General features: G+C 41.1%; 1 protein-coding gene across 9 annotated transcripts in view; it reads left to right on the top strand.

Annotated features, from left to right (window-relative positions):
- CTDSPL (CTD small phosphatase like) overlaps nt 1-14,458 on the top strand; it is an 80,480-nt gene that overhangs the window by 594 nt on the left and 65,428 nt on the right. For 3 of the 9 annotated variants that reach the window (XM_017746737.1, XM_017746739.1, XM_017746740.1), the window contains exon 1: nt 1,281-1,425. The exons of 5 other annotated variants lie outside the window; for them this stretch is intronic. In XM_017746737.1, coding sequence (XP_017602226.1) covers nt 1,293-1,425 — 133 coding nt within the window. In that variant the 5' untranslated portion in view covers nt 1,281-1,292. Of the gene's footprint in view, nt 1-1,280; nt 1,426-1,453; nt 1,643-14,458 lie in introns of those variants that run through there. One more of the 9 variants, XM_017746738.1, reaches the window with a different exon arrangement.

Genomic DNA, 14,458 nt, shown 5'->3' on the forward strand with positions numbered 1-14,458 from the left:
TTTTTTTTTTAAAGAAAACAATTTCCAGGTTTCTTTCCTATATTCCTCCCTGCCTCACATTTCAGAATCCGTGCAGCTTTCAGGTTTGTTGGAGATTATTTGTGCTTCTCAGAAAGAGACACGGGCTACTTGTAGAAGCGGGCTCTATTTACTCCCTAGATAAATAGTTGTTGCTTGCGTAAGGCATCACACTTGGATTGGGTTTTGCTCCCAAATGAGATGAATCCAGCCTGGCCGAAGGAGCTGCTTCCCTTCAAAAGTCTGGATGTTGACAAGTGCCCTTAACCTTGTTTGCTTTCAGAAGCTTTGAGCAGTCTCGGGGTCTGTAAGTGGCCGTGTCCTTGTGTCTGGTGGTGAACAGGAGGGTTCAGGTTCTGGGGGCTTGTTTACCGGTTTGGGAAGTTATTTGGATGTCAGTTTTATGCTTTGTTACGGGCAGTGCAGGTAAATAGGGAGGAAGGGGCAGAAATTAGAAATAAAGAGTTATGTCCATGTTCCCTGGTAGGTACGGTCAGACCTCTGAGTGGTCGTCTAAAAATGGTGGATTGATAGATCTTGCCCTGAAATTGATGGGTTTAGTGCCCAAATAGCTTCCATTTTCGTGTGGCTCATCTTGGAAATAGTGAGGGGTCTCAGATTGTTGGAGAAGTTGCTCCCAGTTACTTTTGACTGTAAGGCCATACGTGAAATCTTGGTCTTCCCACTTCACCAGTGCTGACTGCAGAAGTATGGAGGTAGATTTACAAAAAAAAAAAAAAGGCCATCAGGTTTGGGGGGTGTTTGAACAAAAATTACTTATTTTCAGCATAGGAGTGTTCATGTAACTCTTCAATTCCTTTTGCTTGTGAGGTGTTACTTCCACCATGAGGCCTGGTTTGGCTCAAAAGATTTCTGATGCTTTCCTCTGTTTTGGCAGTGTGGAACGTGGGGTATCTACAGTGAACAAGGTGCTGTGCTCTGCCTACTGTGTCTCCCTAAGACCTGGCTTGGGGTAGACATATGTGATACTGTGCTCAGATGTTGTGGTTTTAATGGCCTATGTTATTGTATGTAATGGAACGGCTTCGTTAATATCTGTAGCAGCTGGTTGAAATTTTAGTGTAAAAAAGCCAGTTGAGGCAAGCAGGGGAAGATTTGACAGCTCGGAATAAGAGTAGGCATCCACATCAAACAAGTGGCTTCGGAGTCCTGGGCAAAGCGAGCGAAAATATGCATCTAACTTGCATAACTCTGCAGTAACTTGCATAATGTGCATTGTGTTCTTGCTATTGGTTTGTCTTTGGCAGAAAATCATGATGGTCTTCGTTGCAGAGAAGGAGCTTTTCAGGCTTCGTGTTGTGTTAGCAGGGCTGGGCTGGGGGAGAGGGGAAGGAGGGGAGCTGGTGTTGGAGATGAGGAAACTCCAGCGTCATCTTCAAACAGGAGGTGAATTCTCTTTTTTTGGGGTTTTTTGGTGGTTTTATTTTTTTAATGTGGTTACAGTGCATGCAATGGATTGACTATGAGCTCTGTGGTGAGACTTTCAAATCACTCCGGAGCAACTTTTGCAGCAGGAGAAGTGCGGGTCTGTCCGTCCTGGGCTCTGGAAGGAGAGTGCTGCTTGCTCCAACCTCTTCCACTACAGGTTTTCCCGGTGCTCGAGGTACGGAGCTTGTGGAAACCCGTTGCTCTACCTGCCTCCCTGGCGTGGCTGCACATCGAGTCACCCAATTTTCTGTCAGATTTCTGAGCGGTTTTAGCAGAGCTTTTAGGTCCAGTGAGCTGTGAGAGAGAGAGCCCAGAGCGGAGATAGGGAATCCAGATACGGCTCCTAGCAGGAGGCTTCTGCTAAGTGAGTCCTTGCTGCTAATTCAGGTTGAGCTGAGTGTATTGGTACAAAATGGCTCACAAATATGTTAAGGCAAAATGAATTAACTCTTTGTTTCATGAAATCCAGAATCAGCTGAGTCTGAATTCTGGAATTTTGTGATACGGTGAAATACAGCTGTGTGGTGTGAGCCAAGGCTGTCCAGTTTAATGAAAAGCTGGTTTTTTTCCTCCTAGTTTGGCTGCAGACATAAATTCCAGGGTACTAAGGGGCATGTGGGGGCTTTGGGAATCAGGGTTTTCTTAGGGTTTTTGAGACCTTGTGTTGGTGTTTCTTGTGGAAAAAAATGAATTTATTTTCCTGTTGTTAAGCTGGAGAGAGGCAGTTCCACAGTAACTGAGCAGCTGCTAAATAATGCATGTGTATACCTTCAAGGTTTTGATTTTTCCCCAAGATTTCTTTTAAGCTTTTAATCAGATGTGAGACCAGCATTTAGCTTGATTTATTTTTTTTAAATGTATTTATGTTTTAAAAGGAATTCAATGTGCAGTACAGGCTTATGCCAAATTTCTCCTGTGCGAGGGAGCGAGGTTGGCAAGAAACAGAGCTGGTTCTGTGGTCCTGGGGCAGTTATGTTTTTAGGTAAATACTGTGCTTTACAAATAAAAGTGCTCAAGCATTTTCTTGCTAGTCCAGGTGTATTAAAAAATACCTTTTGAGATAAGTGAAGCTGTGGCAACTTGTTAAGGGGGAGCTTGTAAACACTAAGAGGGATTTGTTAACATTTATTTTTTAACAAATGGCAAAAAATTTCGAAGGTGGAAAAAACCAGGTCTTGGTATGTGAACCATTCCCTAGTATGTTGCCACATGGTGGTGCACTGGATTTAGTTGTCTGTCAAAATGAAAGCTGAGCATGAAAGGTTTGCTACAATCGTATTTTATTATTGTTATTATTATTATTGTAATGTTCTCAAATGCCTGTGGTGTTCATGCTGCTGGGGGATTTTGGCCCGTATCTATGTTGTTAAATTAGTTCTGGGAAATAGAAACTTAGGTTCTCCCAACTGGAAGTGATACGTAGGTGCCTGGAAATACTTTGAACACTAAATTCACAGAGAATTCAATTCCCTGTTAGTTTTTTAAGTAACAAAAATAGTAGTTCTTTGCAGAAATATTTTATGTTGCGGTCATCTGGCACTTCTGGAAATCGGGAACATTAACAAACTTGAAACTAAAAGAAAGAGACCTACGTATGGGAAAAGAGGTTTGTTTTGTCAGGGGTCAATTTGAACAACTACAAAAAAAAACAAATACAAAGTACGAAGAACAACTGGAAGTCTGGATCTCTATAAATCAGTACAGATAAAATCAACTGGTTATTTTTATTTTTTTAATTGTTATTAATTCTTATTACTCAGAGACCCCTAATGTAAAATCAGTGTGGTTAAATGTACAGAAAACTGGGCAATGCTGACAGAACTCCTCTGAGTGTCACGTTGAGAGCATGGTCATGGATGGGCAACAGGCATTCAGTCCAAAGAAGTGAATTTGCCTTTTTTACCTGCCTGCATTAATTCGATCCTCATAAATGATGCAAATTCTTGGCTGTTTCCATGTGCTAAGTTAAATAGGAGTGAAAAATAGCCCAGTCCTTCAGGTACCTGCTTCAGGCTGTGGTGTTTTGTTTTCTCTCTTCAGATACATCTTTCCTGACTTCTATAAAATTTGCCTGTCAGCTGAGTGTCTATTTTCAGTTATTTAGAGTAACAGAATGTTTTTGTGTCCCTACAGGTGTGAATTGTCTTCTTCAGTAAATTATATGAAAGGGGTTCACACTGCAACCTGAACCATTAGGTTTTTTTCAGTCACAGTGTGAATCCCTGTGGATGTTTTCACAAACTTTTTTGCCTTCTTTTCTTTCAAATAGAGTTGGAAAAACCAGCAATGAGACCAATACTCATTATAATTTTAAATAAGGAGTTCTGAAGATCTCAAGTTAAGAGCCAAAATAAGTGTCTTTAATTGTGTCTTCAACAGGAAAACCATTTTTAATATAGCTGAAAATACTTTGAATATGCTTTTTTGCCATTACATCACCAGGATTCAGAGTACTCAAACACTTGAACATATGTTAATGATCCTGAGACATTGTCTCAACAGATTTATAGTATTGACTTCAGAATTTTAACACTAAAGTATCATTTAAAGGGGGGAAAAAAAAGTGGAAACCACTCTAGCAGTCCAGTGGAATGTGAATTGCTCGCAGAGGGTAAAATTTTAAATCATTAACTAATGACATAGTTGGTATATGAAACCAGAAGCCATACAGTAGGTTTTGTGTTCCAGGAAGACTGTAGCAACCTGTAGTAACCCAAGATTTGATTTAGGGTTGCAGTTAACAGGCAGAAGTGCAGTAATGGGAATGATAATTTGCCTGAATATCAAATATTCAATCAGTGTCTGTAACCTGCAGTGTGATCGTTTCTTCACAGTGCTTGTTGTCACCTCAAATTCATACTGGTTTCAATTCAGTGATTAGTTAAAGTGTTCAGAAGTTTAACATGCCTTTAAAAAAAAAAACCCAACCCAACAAAGTTGACCTACATTTTGTTAATTCAGTATTCAGAAATGCAAATGGCATTTTCTGACATAATCAGTAAAATGTGGCGTGATCGATGCCACGCTTCAGCTTTCAGAGTTTAAGCTGAACATTCCAAATAAGCCTCTGGATAACGGGTCCATTTTTGTTTCTTTAAAGGGATAAAAACTGAAATGCTGAGAAGGCAAAAGGCCAAGAGAAATGAAACTCCCTGACTTGTTCGCTGTTGTGAAGGACGTTCCTGTTGCCCTCAGAGATAGGTTTGACTGTGGGAGGCTCATTTTCCCATCATGGAACACTTAATTTATGAGTTTGACTGTCATGTAGAAGTTACCATTCTGACATGAAAATGGTTGCAAATTAGATCTGTCCCACAATTTTTATATATATGTCAGTTCCTAGATACTCCTTCTATAAGCACGTGTACTTCTGTTTTCTGCTGAGTTTTGAGATGTTGGCAATGACCACCATGGTTGGGACTCAGTATTACATTTTCAATTAAAAATCCAGTTTCAGGCAATCCTGGATATGGAAATGATAACTTGGGAGGTGAACTTGTCTGTTACTCAAGCCCAGCCAACAGAGAATTTTGGATGCATTACTTTGAATTGTATTTGAAGTGTTTCTGTCCACAAGAGTTAACACTTTCTTTAAAAAAAAAAGGAACGGGAAAAGCAAAGACAGGTCTAATTATCTACGTTCTTCCTTAGGTTTTGCCCACTGTGTGAATCAGAAGGGGAAAATGTGCCTCATCCCTCTTTCTCCTCCCTGCCTGGGAGATATATCTTGCTGGGAGAGCAATGAGGAATGTGGATATATGTAGGACCAGGAAGGAGCTGAGAGCTGCCAGAATGTTCCAGCCTGTTTGGAGGACAGAGCAGAGTACGAAATCCTGGCTCATGAGGGCTGGGTACCCCAGGCAGAGGCTGGTGGTGGGACTGGGAATAGTTTTGGTGTCTGTGATGGGCTCCCAACCTGCCCTGACCACTCCTGGGCAGTGGGTGCTCCCATGATGAAGTCTGAGGGTCTCTGCCCACCCATTTGGGTGGTTTTGTGTGTTCTCTTATCCCAGCTCAGAATTATTTCCAGAAAGGAGTGGAAACTTCCAAGCTGAAACAAGAGAAGGGCTGATAGAACTACAACGGGCCAAGCGTGTTTAGATGTTTAAAGATCACATCTGGATTGCTGGTAGGGATTGTAAACCATCCCATGCCTCTCAGCAGTGGAAACCTGGCTGGAAAATCTCCCAGAAACATTTAGCAACATCTCCTAAGTCTCCATGAGTCGGTTCTAGTGGATGTTCCTGATCTAAGCTGTATTTCAACAGGGTGACATCTCACTGGGTTTAAATTCTCTGCTGAACTCCCAGAGCTGCAGGCAGGCACAGAGGAAAGGATCCTTTTGTTCTTTAATGTCATCACAGACACTTTCAAGAGTTTCACATTGGCAGTGTTAATCTTCTATAAATTCTGCTTTTGCTGGAGTTTGAGGGGAGCTTGCTTTATTTTTACTTGGAGAGGTTGAGGCGTAAAACAGACATGGATGGGATGATTATGGAAAGCATAAGTAGCATCTAAATAGATCTGAGTGAAAATAAGTTCCACGTGATCTGCTGTGGTATAATTTTGGCCTTTTTTTGTATTTCTGGAATGTTTGCTGTAAGACAAGAAAAAAAAAAATCCAAGAGTTCTATACGGTCCAGTTCTTCCAGTGCCAGCTGCTACTGTGTAATGCAGATATTAGCAGTAAAAATATCAACTTCAACCAAATGAGCAGAGAAAGTCCTGTTCTAAAGCTTGTAGGCTTTATTCAGGCTGTTATCAAAATGATCACTTGCAAAGTGCCACTTCTTGTTTTCTTTGTACAAGATAATAAAGTATGATTTGTAAAAAGAAGAACCCAATTATTACAAGTGATTGGCTGCACTAGAAATGAGAATTCTATTATCTAGAAAATTTATTGCGAGTTAAAGCTGAATAAATACATGGTAGACTTGGATTCTAAGGGTGTCAGGGGGTTTGAAATGAGATTTTTTTTTCTTTATTTATTTTTTCAATAAACTATTACTCTATTCTGAATGTTTATTAATATATTTAAAGCCTGACAGATGGGAGAGTAAGACACTGCAGGGCCTGTTTTGTACAGAGGAGCATCCCCAAATAATGGATGCCTGGTCTGTCAAAATCTAATGTGTATGTAACTTTTAAAATGTTTCAAAAATTTCAGGACAGGTTTGTAGGAAGCAAATATTTCATGAACCTCAGCCTGCAGTCACAGTTTGCATATTGATGGTGCTGTTTAAAGTCGAGTCCTCTCTGCTGGGTAACTGGCCAGTTGTTTGCTGCCACTGTTGCAAACCTTATTTTCCTGGTAGCAAGTGAAGTATTGATTTTTATTCACTGCCATGCTCTCCCCCACCCCGGCAGCTCTCTGCTTCCTGACTTGTCCTCCAGGATTCCCAGCGGAATTGGCAGTAAAACTAATCTTGCTGTTTCCTGGCCTGCTGTAATCAGCAGTAAAATTTGAAACTTTCTTGTTTATTTGATGATATGCAAAGGTTGGCCATCCCCTTGGAGTATGGAACTCCTCCCCTGGCCTCTGGGAGCCAGAGGGTGGGATGTGCTTCCAGCTCCTCAGGATGAGCTCCTGCCTTTGAGAACGCTTTGGGGTAGATAAATCAGTTTCAGTCCTCATAATCATCATAAAAAATTTCTGCCACAAAGGTGCTGTTACAGTGGACACGTGCAGAAGAGTCCAGGTGTGGTTTTTTTGAAGCAATGCTAGCGAAGAATTTTTTTAAAAGATACAAATTTTCTACCAAGGCATTCTGAGCATGCATTTAACAATTGGCAGACAGTGCTGCTTTATTTCTGTCCACAAAAGCTGTCTTGTATTTTCATGCCTCAATATTTACGTACTTGCATTCATTACCCACGAGTGCACGTACATGTGGTTACCAGGGATCTAATTAGAGGAAAGCTTTCGTAGGGTCAAAGAATAGTTAGGGTTGGAAGGGACCTTAAAGATCATCTTGTTCCAACACCTTCCACTAGACCAGGCTGCTCCAAACCCTCTCCAACGTGGCCTTGGACAATTCCAGTGATGGGGCAGCCGCAGCTTCTCTGGGCAACCTGTGCCAGGGCCTCCCCACCCGCACAGGGATGAATTTCTTCCTAATACCCCATCTAATCCTGCCCTCTGTCAGTTTGAAGCCATTCCCCCTTGTCCTGTCCCAAGTCCCTCTCCAGCTCTCTTGGAGCCCCTTCAGGCACTGGAAGTGGCTCTAGGGTCTCCCCAAAGCCTTCTCCTCTTCTCCAGGTGAACACCCCCAGCCCTTTGTCTCCATACCAGAGGTTCTCCAGCTCTCAGAGCATTTTTGTGGCCTCCTGGTGTTGCTGCAGCAGGTCCACCTTGGTGAAGCCCAGAATGGTGGGTGTAGATTTTGAAGCTCGTTTGCAGTGTGAGGTTTGCTTGAACTGTGAAGTTGGCAATTTTTCCTAGTGATAGTCAGATACAGGCATTCTGCAGGGGAGAGGTCAATAGTGGCACATTCCTAGAAAATATTTAATCATTTATATACTTCCTTCAGCCAAGCACAAAGAAAGTTCTAACATTTACCACCTGGAGAGAAAGGTACAATTATAAAGTATCTCATTAAACCTTCACAAAACCCTTAACATTTTTTTAAAATGGGCTTATGGTACTTCTTTCAACTAAAACTGGTTAAAGATACACATGAGCAATTTGATGAAGGCAGTGTAAAGTGAAGCATTTCAGGGAAAACACCTCCATGTATTTCACAGGGATTTTTGGAATTAATCTTTGACCTTTTGGGGTTTTTTTAATTCTCTTGCTTGCCTTGTTTTGCTTGCTTGCCCTCTTATCTTCCATCAGAAGTTCTGGACTGCAACAGCTGCCTCTGTTCTGATGCTGTTGAAGCTCAAGGGGCTGAGGTGTTTGATGGCTGTGTCCGGGGATAATTCTGGTGTGTCACTGCTGGGTTAATGCTTGGACTCTATCTTAGAGATCTTTTCCAAGCTTTATGATTCTCTGAGAAGCTGTAGTGGATGTTTGGGGCTCAGGTGGTGCAGTGAGGAGGAGCCCTGGACAATATTACATGGACAGATTGTCTCCTGGCAAGCTGGCCAGAGTGGTGTAGGAGCTGTCTCGTAAGGTGAGATGTTCTTTGTGTTGAAATTTAGGAGGATAAAGGTCTTTTATCACCTCCAAGGAATGTTGTGCTATGTTTAAAGGGAGGAGATGCATGAAAAATAACCAGAATAATAGAATGAGTGCTTCAGGGCTCTTCCCAGGGTACAGCATGGCTTCAGAGTGAAAGGCAGAATATCCCATTTGAGTTAAAGAAAGTGTTTGCTCCTGCATCATACAGGTGCATAACCTGTGAAGAAATGGTTTCCAAAATTGTTTACCTGGGAATTCCTGAACAGGATGAACTGGCAGCAATTTGCATTTGTTGTAACTGATGCATTATATACTGAAAAACAGTATTATAAAGGTACTGATTGTGTTCAGCATATAGAATCAGTCATAGAATGGTTTGCATTGTAAGGGACATTAAAGATCATCCAGTTCCAACCCTCTGCCGTGGGCAGGGACACCTTCCACTAGATCATGCTGCTCCAAGCCCCATCCAGCCTGGCCTTGAACACTTCCAGGGATGGGGCAGTATAGGAAGGAAGGGTAAAATTTCATTGCATAGTGACCAACTGAGCATGTCAAGTGTTTGTGCTTGTATTTATCCTGAACTTGCCGACAGTTTTCCTGTGCTGGGTTATGGGTGCTGGAAGATGATTACCTTTGCCAAGTCATTTGTTGGCCAGCTGCCAGTTCTCATTACTTTTTATGATGTGAAGGTGATTTCATTGAGAATCCGCAAGTTGAAAGTGATTTTGAGAGTTTTGGAAGTGGAGAGGGGGGAAGGTTACGTTAGTTGGGGAATTAAGAAAAGAAAAGGAAAAGAGTACTGAATGCAATCTGCAGAGCAATTCATTTGCTAATTACGCATTGACATAAATTGGAAAGCCCCAGAAGGAGGGGGTTTACAGCATAACTGGAAAACAATTTGCATCTGTGTAGAGGTCTGTGCTTATCCACAAAGGAATGAGATTTTAACTGGATTTGTTTAATCGGGTTTATCGTGAGTGCATAGTTGTGGCCTTCCTTTTTCCTCACGTTGCAAAATCGCCTGTCTTTCTGGAAGATTCCCTCTTGTGTTGAGATTAAATATGTCAGAGAGGAATGTATGGAGAAGTTTAATGGAGACTGAAAGTGAAACCTAAGGAAAACCAGGAAATGTCCTTCTGAATTTTAGAGTGGATTGAATACGTGAATGTTTCTGGCTCCAGATTACCGTGATAAAACTGTCAGCTTAATGCAAACTCTGCCCTGAAATTCAAATGCCTTTTTTTTTTTTTCTCCTGCCCTATAAGAAATCTGAAACTCCAGCAAATTCTTGCTGTCTCTACTGGGAAGGTTTCTAACAACTAATTGTACACACTAATTACATGCTAACTAGCATTGCTACAAAGAGCATTCAGTGTTAGTATTATGATAGTTTGGGGGTTTTTTCCTATAAATCTTTCAGAGTTGTTGGTGCCCAACATGTTACCCTACAGTTGCCTCCATTTTCCCTTCGGTAAACATGTCATGATGGGAAAAAGACAAAAATGCAAACAAAACTAGAAATCAAACTTGACAGTTTTGAAATAGGAATCTGTTCAGGTCTCATGCCTGTATTTACTTGTGCTGTTGCTTCTGCACATCATTATAAATTACCTGTTTAGCATCGTTCTGGCAGGCAAGGGAGCTCTGAGAGCAGAATGTTTTTAAAAATGTCACTTGTGGCAGCGATGGATTCTTTTCAGTACCTTTAAATCAATCAGTTGTTTATCTTAAATGTAAGTGCTAAATACTGTTACTATCTCATGATACAAAACTGTGATCATATTATAAGGAGAAAAATGAGCTTTCGGACCAAACCTGCCCCAGATGCAGGAAACAACTTCAGTAGATTCCTAAGGACCAGATGTCCCTGGATCCCTCAGTCAGGTGCCATTTCCACAGGATGCAGAATAGCATTTGGTAACAAAAAAGAAGACATCAGAAGGAGGTTTTGCTTTATAATTTTTCAAAGTGTCCTTTCAGGAAAAGTCCTAAATAGAGTGAAACTGCCATTTCTTTTTGTGTAATATGCTGGATTAAGCCCTGAAGTGCAAAACTTTATGTTGACCTTGTGCTGTTGTGTTTCTGTTGAAACACAGTTTACACAGTGGTGAATTCCTGATGCCCCAGATAGTTCTGGTTCTTCCCCTCATCACTCAAAAATATTTGTTGCACTGAACTCTCCTCAAATAACACTTGCAGTCTTCTTAAATTGTAAATCTAAAAATACTGCTTGGAGCTTTGCAACATAAAAAAATAATTGCCTGAGCTCCTAAATCCAAGAAAACAAAAAACCAACACACACACTCCCCAGGAATAAAATCAAGCAAGCCAAAATGAAGCAAACAAAAAATTCCCAGTAATATTAGCAGGGATATAAACTGTGAGCATGAAACTACTCCTGGAAATCTCAAAGGTGACCTTGTGGTGGTGACCAGGAGGACACAGCAGTACAATTTTTAGCAAGGTGACCTGGCACTCAGCCTGTACAAACCACTCTCCAGCCCCTTTGGGAAGGGGGATGCTGGTGTACAAGGGTGTGCATTTGTTTGAGTAATGGTTGTACTAAAACATAGAAGCAACCCTGGTTTTGTTTTGGAAATGCCTTCAGTGGGCACTAAGAAACAGATAAGAGTAAAATAAGTCTGGGCTGACTCATTGCAGAATGTGCTGAGATAATCCTGAATTCCTCTTAAAGTTAATATCTGTTTAGTTTAGGCTCTGTTTATCCTTGTGCTGTGGATAAGGGGGTGTTGGAATTCAATTGAAATAATTTTAGAAATTCCTAGGTAAAAAATCATTATTTTTTCAACAAACAGAAATGCCCATAGTGATTAGCAAAAAACCTTGATTTTTTTCTGTTGCTGATGGTGAAAGGTTGCAATAAAATGTTTGTACTGGCTACTTTAAGTAGCAGTTGAAGTCAGGTGGGAAAACAAAACTCCGTGGTGCTGCTTTTAAATTGTTTTCCAGTAATTGTCAGCCCAATCCATGCTGTTCTTTAAAAAAAAAAAAAAAAACAAACAACAAAAACATACTCTGCAATTTTTGTTGTGAAGATGATTTCTTAAGTCCCACTGTAGGTGGTCTTTGTATGAAAGCCTTCAAGTAACAAATGGCTTTATCTTCTCTTCTGCTAATAAGGTCAGTAAAGGTTTCTCTTTTGGATAATAATAACAACAGCCTTTCAAAGGCGTGAGAATTCCGAGTGGAAAACAGGTTCACAGTTATCACCTTTTTAATAGCTGCTCAGGTGATTGGCAGCTGCTGCTGCTGCTAGGAAGTGTTTTACAGGAGTAAACTGGTTTTCTTGCTTTAATTAGGACCATATGTGTACAGCAACTGTGATTGTCTGGGAAGCTGCATCCTGTATTTTCAGTTAAGTAGCTGATAAAATTATGCAGTTGTGGAAATGACTACCAAGTCCAGTGGGGAGGTGTCTTTGCAAACTGTTTTGGTTTTGCTTTCTATTTAGTCATTCAAGGCAATCAAACATTGATTGAGGTTTGATGGTCTTGTGCTGTAATAAAACAAACTCTGAATATTTTCCTAAGGTGATAAAGTAACTGTTTGGACCCCATATCCAAAAACACAATTAAAAAATCCACCAAATTTCAAGTTTTCTAACCAACAAAACACCTGTAAATTGTTTTCTTGGCAAAGTCTGCATGGATTAACTTCTCTGTAATCAGCTGTGTTGCATGGTAAATAATAGCAAAAAATAGATTGAACAAGAGAAATAAATATGAACGTGTTAAATTCTTGATTTGTGTTCTAGTGAAAGGAGCATCTAGTGTTTGCTAGAGAAGTCCATTCTTAATTCTTCTAGAAACAATTAAAACTTGTCTGCTGAAGGGAGTGCTTGGATGCTGGACCTAAAGATATTTCTTTGGCAATGTTTGGGTGAAACTGACCACTAACACCCTTCCCTCTGGAAAACATCCCATCTATTTATGTCACTTCCCAGAGGTTAAATGCAGCCCTTGGAACAGTTACTGGGGTGACCACATGTCATTATTCCTGCCCTGTGTGGAGCCAGGAGGTGCCAGGAGATATCCCAGGGCACTCCCTGCCCATTGCTAACTCCCCTCCCTGCTGGCTGGGTTTTTTTTTGTTGCTTTGTTTTGGGCTTTTTCTGTGTTTATTCACCAACACCAGTGCGTATCCATTTCAGGCTTTTTGAGGAGAAGCTGAGCCAGATGTTCTGTTGTCCCTCAGCTGTGGATGTGTGACTGAAAGAGGCAGTGTCCTGCTCATCTCTGATCCTCTTAATTTGGCAATAATTGTCTTCCTAACAAAGCTTTCTGTCATCATTGATATTTTCAGTTCAGTCATTTGCCGTGCTTAGTGGGGCCCTAAATAATGCTATACTAACATACCTAGTAGGACTTTCAGTCAAGTGTGTGAGGTGTTGCTGGAACCATTTCCATGTCTGAAAAAATGAAATATTGCTGTGCCTGTTCCTTACCCAAGTGCTCAGGAACAGGAAAAATTCCCTTCATTCGATTGATAAAGTTTGAGGTGAGGGCATCTTCCATTTTGTTCCATGAGTTTGAATAGTTTTCAGTTTGGGGTTTGGTGGGGGTTTTTTTGATAAAATAATACTTGATAGCAAAAACTTAAGCATGGCTTTGTCCTGTGTGCATGTAAATAAAGTGGGTTTATCTTAAAAGTTGGTGGAGGGAACACAGGTGCTGTAGAATGCAGTTGATTGCAATGTTGAAGTTGTCTGTTTTAGGATGCCATGAATCTTGGGGACTCCATTAACAGTGAAGAAGCCTGTACAAATTTTCACTGACTTCTGTGCAAAGATAAGTTAAATGGAGTTCAAAATCCTAATTTGACAGCTTTGTCACCAGCTTTGTCACGCTGTGTGTCAGCACTGTGGTTTGGCTCCATTGCAGTGTAACCAGGGATACGGACTTGCAGAGTGCCACCATTTAGCTCCTCTTCACAGGAGAAGGAGAAGAAGAGGGGAAAATTTGGCAGAAGAAATTCAGTGGTTGGTGGTGGTGTTCTGCTTCTCTAAGTTTAGCAGCCTTGGGGGTGGTTGTTAAAATGGGCTTTCAGATTTTGAAACCCTGTGTTGGGAGCAGCGTTAGGTAACGTGGAGCTTCAGCGTGCTGGAGGTCCATCAGTGCTGCCAAAGCCCCAACACCTGGGTGAATTTAATCAGTAATTCAGTAAAAATGGAAGAGATTTAAAAGCTCTCCCCATTGCAGGCAAGAATGGTCGTTTGCTCAGGGATAAGCTCGAGGCAGAGTATTTAAACTGCGGTTTGTGGAAGTTTCATGTCACACTGAAGTCCCGTCGCTCTACTCCATAGAAGCAAATCTGATCTCAGCATCAGCAGGGGCTCGTTGTTTTGCCACTGTAAAGAAACTTCTTGTGTCTGTTACGCAGCCAGTAGAACAATATAGAGGGTTATGGAAAGGCTGCATTATTCCAGGGGCCTTTTGGATGGTTTTCACAGTTTCTATAGGATGTTAGCAAATCGCCCATTGCAAAAAGCTGTAAGTGAATTCGATAAAATATCACCTCTCCTAATTCTTTCTCTGATGGATTTTGTCAGCTGCCTTCCTGAGTGAGTACCACCAACATTTTTTTATGTTTATTCTTCAGCATCTCCAGGAAATCTTGTCTTAATTGCCTGTTTCTGAATTAATTTTTTTTTTCTTTGCAAGATCAGGATCCTTTGCACGATTATTCAGGAAAAGTCTTTGTAAGAAATTTTTCATTTCCTGCTCTTTTTCCCCTGCATCGAAGGGAAAATCAATGCTCAGTTCTGGAAAGGGAGGGGGATTCATCTGGGATAATGACTTAACACTGGCTGCAGAGGGAAATGGGGTGCTGTTGTGAAGTGAGGGA

The sequence above is a fragment of the Corvus brachyrhynchos genome, unplaced genomic scaffold, assembly GCF_000691975.1.
Source record: "Corvus brachyrhynchos isolate BGI_N302 unplaced genomic scaffold, ASM69197v1 scaffold18, whole genome shotgun sequence".
In the NCBI taxonomy this organism is placed as follows: domain Eukaryota; kingdom Metazoa; phylum Chordata; class Aves; order Passeriformes; family Corvidae; genus Corvus; species Corvus brachyrhynchos.